The sequence below is a fragment of the Cariama cristata genome, unplaced genomic scaffold, assembly GCF_000690535.1.
Source record: "Cariama cristata isolate BGI_N322 unplaced genomic scaffold, ASM69053v1 scaffold4289, whole genome shotgun sequence".
Lineage (NCBI taxonomy): Eukaryota > Metazoa > Chordata > Aves > Cariamiformes > Cariamidae > Cariama > Cariama cristata.
The window spans coordinates 1-8,926 of NW_009635077.1; the positions used below are offsets into that span (position 1 = coordinate 1).

The 8,926-nt window shown below is 41.8% G+C and overlaps 1 protein-coding gene across 1 annotated transcript in view; it reads right to left on the reverse strand.

Annotated features, from left to right (window-relative positions):
* Positions 1-1,297: 1,297 nt before the first annotated feature.
* LOC104167194 (melanopsin-like) overlaps positions 1,298-8,926 on the reverse strand; it is a gene marked incomplete at its 3' end in the record, with an annotated part of 8,151 nt that continues 522 nt past the window's right edge. The window contains exons 2-6 of the mRNA XM_009707381.1: positions 6,846-6,979; positions 5,123-5,326; positions 4,506-4,677; positions 2,542-2,697; positions 1,298-1,422 (exon numbers count right to left, since the gene is read on the reverse strand). Of these exons, the coding sequence (XP_009705683.1) occupies positions 1,298-1,422; positions 2,542-2,697; positions 4,506-4,677; positions 5,123-5,326; positions 6,846-6,979 (791 nt within the window). The remainder of the gene's footprint in view (positions 1,423-2,541; positions 2,698-4,505; positions 4,678-5,122; positions 5,327-6,845; positions 6,980-8,926) is intronic.

The following is an 8,926-nucleotide window of genomic DNA, read 5'->3' on the forward strand; positions in this document are numbered from 1 at the left end:
TATGTTTTCATCATTTCTGGGTGTATTTCCACCAGCCTACCGAGAAACTTTAACTGTCTTTACAACCACACTGTCCTGCCTCAGCCATGCAAAACCACCACCCCGATTTCCAGCTCCCAAACCCTGGTTTTCAGGCAATAAAACTTGGCAGCTTTTCCACTTGTTGGGAGAGACAGACCTCGGCCCGACGCCTAACCCTGCCATCTAGTGGGATCGGTACAGTTATCACACTGACCATCATGGCATCCCTGTGCTTCGGCCGAACCTTGCATATCTGTAACAAGAAGTAGAATTAAAGTGTGGTATAATTTGCTTATGAAGGCGTAGGTTCAGAAATATTTCATATCTGCCAAAAAAACACTGAAGCGTTTCAGCAAAGTGATCAACATAACGTTTTGCCCATTGAACCCCGTTAGTGCAGTGTAAAATTTTTTAAGTCAAAGCTAATATTTTTGAAGAAGGTAAACAATGGAAAGTCTTTTTCCTGAAACAACTAAATGAAACAAATATGAAAACAGTCTTCAGAATAGACTTCCTTCCACTGAGTATTTCAAAATATCTGCTTTATTTTTTTGAAGGCAAATACTTGTTGACCAAAGTTAGCAAGCCTGCTAATGAAAAAGCAGTATTTTCAGTATATTTGCAAACCTTTCTCTTTTGCAGGGAGCTCTGTCTGCATTACTGGCTTCCTACAGCTCTCACTTTGCACAGAAATTCAATGAAAATGCTGTTTGCTTCTTACAGAGCTTCTCCCAAAGACCAGCACCTTGTTTACATTAGTACTGAAGTTGATGTAAAGAGAGTAACTGAAGTGGTTCAGAATACCAAACCTCCAACATATAGCACATATAGCTTCTGAAATTGGCCACTACCAGTGGCTACGGAAAAAAAGGTCTTTACATTTCACTTGCAGGATTAAAAGTTGTTTTCCTAATCTGTAGGAAACTTAGCTTAAGCTTAAGCTTAATTCAAAAGACTTAGCTTTTGAATTGGTTGAAATTTCCTCATGTTGACAAGATTGTTTGTTGAATTAATTGATCTCCTAGATCCTCTTTCTACTGTGGTAGAGGAGTATGGGGAACGTATATTGTCTACTGTCTACTTCACAAGGGAGAGGGTCCGTAGACTGAAAAGTCTACTTGAGCAGAAGCAGCACCACCAGTAGAGTAGATCCAGACCTTTCAAAGGTGGGGATTTTTGAGCCTCGCTAGCTGGGACCTGTTATCTGAAGGCTGAGGGGATGAGGGTAGTTCATTCATTGTAAAAAACACATTTGCATGTACAGTTATACACATACCTATATGTTTACTGTACCTGTATCTTGGGTGAATTATTGCATATATGATGGGGTTGTAGATTGCAGAAGCTTTGGCAATAATTGCTGGCACAGATTTGGAATATGGTGTTAGGGTGTTGCCTCGACTAAAACAAAGCAAAAACATTACACACAGCTATGCTATGGATTAATACTAAATTACTAAAACATATTACTCTTTTTGACTGTTTTTGTGCTGTGATGTCTTTATAAGAAATACCCCTGAAATGTTAATTCATTCAAACGCATTCTTTGCTCAGATGAAAGGCTTGCATTTGACAGTGCGTACTTGGTTTCATTCATTTGGAGAAGATGAAAGACATGCAAGGAATTTGCTATCTATTTGAGGATGACCATGAACACGAAGAATCACCTTCCCTATTTATACACTAGGCAAAAAAACCCCACCAAAATAACCTCCGTTGCGACTATCTGGGAAAAGGGAATGGTGATAAAAAAAGAAAACGGAATCAAACCTAAAATCTTTCAGCAGCAACATCCATGCTGCACAGTAATGGGTGTCAATGCCGCATTGCAAACACTGCAGAAGGAAGAGAGGACTGGAGGTGGTTCAAAACCAATATTCTCCTCTTGACTTTAAGCTCCCACAGTCAGTCACATGTGATCAATGTCAGCGCAGGATAATCACAATATCATAGAATGGTTTGGGTTGGAAGGGACCTTAGAGATCATCTAGTCCAACGCCCCTGCCATAGGCATGGACATCCTTCACTAGATGAGGTTGCTCAAAGCCTCATCCAACCTGACCTTGAAATCAAGAACATGCACTGCCAAGACAACAGGTCCCTTTGGAGTGGAGAGCGGTTGGAGGAAGACTGGAGCTCAGGGGTGAATATGAGGGAATATCACCCCTTTTCTGTCCGCTGTCAGAGGCAGCAGTGTATGGAGGAAGCTTCTGGGGAGAACAGGTATTAGGAGAAACAAGAGATAATTCCTCCAATTCATACAAAGTAAGTACCATGGGGGAGAGGAAAGAATGCGCACCAAAAATGCAGATAAAAAGTCATAATAGTTTTAAAATATATAGACAAATAATCCCTTTTCTGGCTTTATTCACAAGGATATATCAAAGAATACAATATCACCTCTAATGTAAAACTATTAAAAACCCTTTCAAAAGGGAGATCTGCTTCTTGTGGTTGACAGTACTAATCATATTTATATTTCAGAATAACCCATGCTCCTTGGATCATGTTTCCACTTACCCTGACCAGGCAATCAAGGTGACACAAGCATACGGCGACCAGGACAAGACAAACACAATGATGACGACAAAAGCAATTTTTGCCAGTTTCCATTCATTCTTCATGGACTGAGAGAGGTAGGATTTCCGACTGCAGGACCCCAGCTTTTGAACATCTCTGTGAGGGGAAAAAAAAACAAACAGATATGTCAGCAGGAGGGTTAAAAAGCGAGAAGCAACATCTCTAATACGTCCTCAGCAATCTGCAAAATGAAGCAGATTTCATCTTTCCCTGCTCTAACTCTTCTTTTGTCCCCTGATATTTAAAAACTCTAGAAGGTAATTAATGCAGTAAAATAGTCCCAGGCATTCTCTCTGACTTTGTTTGCCTGTGGGACTGAGCCAGAAGAACCCTTGGGACTACAAGACAGGACTGCCGTGTCATTATCCTAATGCTAGGAGGGTTTTGTCTTGGGAGGGTGAAGAAATTGGTACCCCTTGCCCTTCGTTGCTCTCAGAAGTGAGTGGAGCAAGCAAAGGCACAGCTAGATGTAAAAATCCAATCTTATGGCTTTTCCTTTTCGAGGGAGGAACAGCCTGCAGAAATTCCAGCTCACAAGGTGACACGTGCTGGAATACCCTGACTACTCTGAGGGACCTGGCTCCAAACGTTTACGGGGACATTTTTACTTCCCTGCAGATCTGTTCACTGGAGAAGGGTATTTTCAGGAGGGAGAACAACAGGCAGTCCTAATATTTTTTCCCGAATACATCCCATCAAATTCTCTTCTCACATCAGACAAACATTCCGCACTTTATTTAAAAAAAAATGGTTTTATATGGTTTAGCATTTTATATGGTTTAGCATAGGAATAACAATTTTTACATATCAGCATTGTTAAAGGAATATATATTTCAGGTTGAAGACAGTAATTACCAGCCAGCAGGACAACAAACTGCTTCCTGGTGCACTGTGAACGTACTCGTAAAGTGACTTTACTGTGTTAGTGAGCAAAAGGCATAGGAAAATCTTGTGGCCACCATGCATCACGGGTGTACATGACACCGTTGTTTTAAGGATGCATTCTTTGCTCCTTCACTTGATATCAAATACGTGTACACAAAGCGTAGCAAGAAGCAAGACCAAGGCCAAAAAATAGAGTTCAGTAAGAATTTCAATTTAGGCATACAGCTAAACACGCTTGTAAAAATGGAATTTAGCCTTCTGAAGACAAAGGACTTCAACAAATGCCTGGAGACGGGTACGGAGAAAAGCCACGGGAGCTGATGGCACCGCGGGCAGCGGGAAGGACTCACAGCTCCAGTTGGTGTTGGCTCAGACCAAAGACAAATCATGTGCTTATTAAGAGAAAAATGACTGACAGAATGAAGTTACTTCACAGATCTAACATCCTGCTGATTTTTTATTTCAAATACAGACCAAGAATTTGTGGGCAGGGAGGGCAGTGTCCTAATAAACATAGCCAGATGTTGTGTATGCAGTTGTGATGCTTGAGTGAACCCCAAGGTTTTCTGGGATGCCTGCCTTAAATAAAACTGTCAAAAAATATGAGGACTGTTATGTTTACAGAGCAGCTCAAAGGCAGATGATGCTACATGTTATTTGTCATCCCTTGGGGCTGAAAACTGTGCTGGAATGCACAAGGACCATGTTCCTTGTATTGCAAATCTGAAATAATAATAATCCAAGCTATCAAATTATCTGATGTACTATTAATTACCACACTCTGCGGTAAGATTAGAACCACCAGAGACTTCTTTCCTTACTCCAAAATACATACATCCATTCCAGTTTTCACATTCACAAAAATATTTTTCCAGTTACGGCTGTTAATGATCTGCCACTTTATTTCCAGTTTCAATTCAGATTAATTTTTGATTCAGATTTTTCTGCAGCTAAAGAAATCGAGAAAATCTTCTAATAGAAGAAAAGGGAGATTTACTTATTTCAGCTACATCACTTACCTGCCAGTACGTCTTATGGCCAGGAACATAAATAAATAGCAATGGAATATTATTATCAGGGGAATAAAAAACACGCAGCAACATAGAATCATGGTGTAACTTCTGTTTGCAGGGGAGTAGGTTACATAGTCCCATGTACAGGATATCATCAAGCCCTCAGGCACATAGGAACCTGTGAAATACATGGAATACGTTATTCACACATACACCCAAGCCTGGCGCCATTGCTGATCCAACAACCGACCGCTTAAAATAAACCCCGTACTGTACAGGTAGTCTTCAAGAGCTATGCCGGCTGTATTACACGTGTGGTCTGAGAATGTGAGTGCACACGTGGAGAGGAGATCCGGATCGCCAGCCTCTCAGATACACCTAATGCTCCATCTGCAATGTTTTTTTTGCTTGAATACAACCTGGAGGTAGGGGAGAGGAGAGTATCTGCACTGCAACAGGTGCAGTTATATGGTAAGACAACAAACCATCAGGTGATGGCTAGGCATCCACCTGAGAAACCTATTTAAAAAAAAAAAAAAATTCTCATTTTTTTCATACCCCAAGCAAGGCCTTAAACAGACCACGTAGGGAACGCTAGAAGAGACAGAGAGCAGACAACGTACTCCACCCGAAGAGCGGAGCCACGCTCCATCCCAGCGAGTAGAGCCAGATGACGGCGATGATCTGCACGGTCCGTTTCTTTGAAGTCCACTGTATGGATCGCAGGGGCTTAGTGATCACAAGGTAGCGGTCAACAGAAATAGCTAGCAAGGTCATCATTGAGGTTATGCCGAAGAGTGCCCCACAGAAAGCGTACAAGTCACAGCCTGAAGCAGAAAATGGCAATGTCAGGGATTTTTCTTCAAACAGACGCGTGTTTTCTCTCACAGCCTGACATGATAAACCTCCCTTTTTTTTTCCTGGCTCAGGACTTCTCTCCCATTAGAATAATTTTCTTAGCCTCACAATTTTATAGTTATTAAACATTTATTAGAAAACCCACAAATATTAGTAAAATACAAATGTACGTATTGAAGAAGTCCTACTCTCCACTGTGGGTTGCAACTGGGAACATTTTGTCAATGGAAAACTGCCTCAAAGAAAATCCAGTCTAATTAAAATTACATTTTCCTGGACTGCTGCCCAATATATTGATCATAACAGGCTGCAGCAGACATCTGTCTGCTAATGACAGATGGGTGTTTCAAAAAATGACTTTGGTTTATGTGGCTTAAAAATGTAAAAGTGGTTTAAATTCGATGGCTAAGAGACCAGCTGTAAAACGTAGCTCCAGCTCCTATATTTAATAGCAGCACTTTTTAAAAAAAGTGGCAGTTTTGATATGAAACAGGTTTGTTTTCCCCTCTTTGCAGTCAGGCATTGCGCTAGCAGATGAAAACTTGTAGTTACACTGTCCCTAATTTGATGCAGAAACCTGTGTCAAATGGTCGTTCATTTTTTGAGATCTTGCGTCACCCGGTGTGGTGATGGACAACAGCCCACCGGCAATGGGAGGCACTCGAAATGCCAGATTCAACCTTAAAGCAGACTTCTTCTAAAGTCTTTATGAGTAACCTGCAAGTAAGGACCAAATCCCACTCAACCCAAATCAATTGCTTCATTTGTGGCAGCATGATAATTTACACTGATTTTATCTAAGGGGATGAGCAAGACTGAAAAACATCCTCAAACTGAAGAAGAGCCCCTTCTGTGCTCCTAAATAGTACACGGTCTCTGGGCTTGCTCCACCCATACACAACTACTACTTGGTGCAAATTTTCACCCAATGATGTGATTAGTAGTACCAAGCACAGCATCAGACCTTCTGAGGAACTTCCTATACTCACATTTCAGCTATAATTTGAGCATGCATCACCTTTTCTTTCTTGCAGTTGGAAAGAAAGGATCTTAAATTTGCAGGGAGTACTCAACTGACTATTGTTATTTCAATCTCTTAATTAAATGTGAGATTCCTAGAAGCATGCTAATGCATATCAACATGCATTTCTAAATAAAAATATTAACTCCTTCTTAAACTGATACAGAAAAAAATACTTATGACTTAATAAAACTTTTCTACCCATCTTCAGTCATAGCGTCTGCCCTTCCGAGCTAAAGAGTAATGATTACATGTCGATGTCAACTCCTTTCTTTCCAAAATACGTAAGGTGAAAGAATCAAAGCTATACCACAAAACATGTGCCATCATGCTGACGGATGATGTCAAGAACTGGGGTTGTCACTCAAGAGGCTGCTGTCTCCATGGCGTAAGCCATGATTGTTGCGGCTAAAATAGGCTGCAGACAGTGTCGAGCTGGTGAGGTACGACCGAGGGGTGAGGAGTACCTATATCTCCAAGTATCCACTCTCCGTGCAAGCTGTTGACAAAGCACATGGGTGCCTGAGAAGCCGACATCAGGAAGTCGCTCACAGCCAAATTCATTATAAAGTAGTTTTGGGGTGTCCTCAGCTTCTTGTTGCTTAAAAACATGAGAAAGAGACAAAGTGAACAGTTAACTTTATAACTTTTTGCTTACTAGCATAAACAAATACTGTCCAGGCTGGAATCGGTGGTTGCTTACAGTCAATCAACTGCTAATCATCAGTCAATTACTGCAGCTACAGCTGTAGTCATTTCAAAATGATGACTGACAATATCAGGGGGGATAAAATAGATTGTTTCCTCTTCACACTGAGGCGAATTCCAGCTGTCTTGAAAAATATGGATTTGTTCAGGAGAAGAGCAGTTCCCTTTAAGCGCAGTAGCACTGAGCGTGTCCTGCCCTGCACAAGACCAGGGTCTGAAGTAGGTTACAGAGCCAAAGGACTTGCTTTTGGTGAATTTTAAAAAGCTGCTGACTTGAAGAGTCGCCACGTTACCACTAACTGACCCTTTGCGAAGCGCTATGGCACAAGCAGAGCACGCACAGACATTTGAAAAAAACACTTCTGCTCATAGACATCTCATAAGAGAGGACGACAGCTCCCAGCTGCAGCTGACCAGGCAACCTCAAACGCCACAACCAGGAGCGTGAAAGCAGCAGCCAGTCTGCCAGCAAAGTTTATCCAAAGAAAACAAACATCACTTCCAGGTTTTTTTCCCCCCGCATCTCACCACCTCACGTAGTCTCCCTTCCTAGGGATATCTGGAGTTCCAACCTCCTCAGAAACTTTCAGCTGGTATTCAAGATTACCCTTGGCTCTGGCCAAGAGGGATAAAGATACTGGTAACACGATAAAGAATCTCTCACTTTTATTTGGGGTTATTTGGTTGAATATGCCCTTGTTGCTTTGAGCAAATATTATGCCCCGCTGGGAAAGGTAAATTAATTTGCGAGTTCAGCTCTCCCAAATCTACCTTAAAACTGGCACTTTTGAGGGAGGCACTGAGCAGGTGTAACGCTGAACCGGTAGTCCCTCAGTCCCAACCACTGTCTTGGTTGCACGGCAAAGTAAAGAGCTTTGATACCGAGAGTGTGAATTCAGGACTTTTCACAGCGTTAGGTACATATGACACAAAAGGAGGTGACTTGGCACACTCTGTGAGACACAGGGAGGAAGCAGGATGTTATAAATAGCTTTGTTCTTGCAACCTGCATGCGGTAATTCTCAATAGTTTGAAAGAATTGTTTCTTTTCCCCCAAATATCTCCTTCAGCGTAGCAAGTTGAACAACTGAGGCCTTTCTGATGTGCTTTAAAACACTAGTATTTGCAGCTAACATGAATTTCTTTCTTCATGCCGATAAAGAAATACTGAAAAAAGAAATTAAGAAAAGCATCTCAATGTTGCTGCAATTCTAACAAAAACTTGGCTCTCGCAACTGCCCGCGACAACTGGGCGAGAGAGGGTGCAGAGTTCACATCTCCGCAGGTCCTCGTCTGCCTATGGAGAATTTCCTACTTTGACAATTTAACGCTTTTATTAGACCACCTAAAACAAACAAATATCAAGAAAACAGAGAGCTTGTGCTGCATTTCAAAAATCACAAAGATACCTACAGTTGCAGTGAATCCAGTTTCTCCTCCATCTCATATTAAAAGCCAGTTATTCAAATTAATTCATTTGCCTTAAACATTTAAGAACAGGCAACTAATGCTTTGTTCCTATCCCCACCGGTGTTTCTGGCCTTGTAAGCCCCCCCTGCATCAACATGCATGATGACAGCAGGCAGTGGGTGAGGAGGATTTTGAAAGCCAACATCACAGGGTAGGACAGAAGGCTATTTATTTTTTTCCACGAGATTTTTGCACTCTGGCTGCGGTGGCTTTGGCTGTCTATTACTCTGTCAGAAGGCAAGCGAGCACACAAACTGACAGAAATCCTATGATGTGCCTGAAGCAGGGAATACACTGATGGCATGAGCCTATTTCATGTGGCACATTGCTTTCTTGGTCCTTCCAGGACATCTGGGCTGCTGGGAAGAGC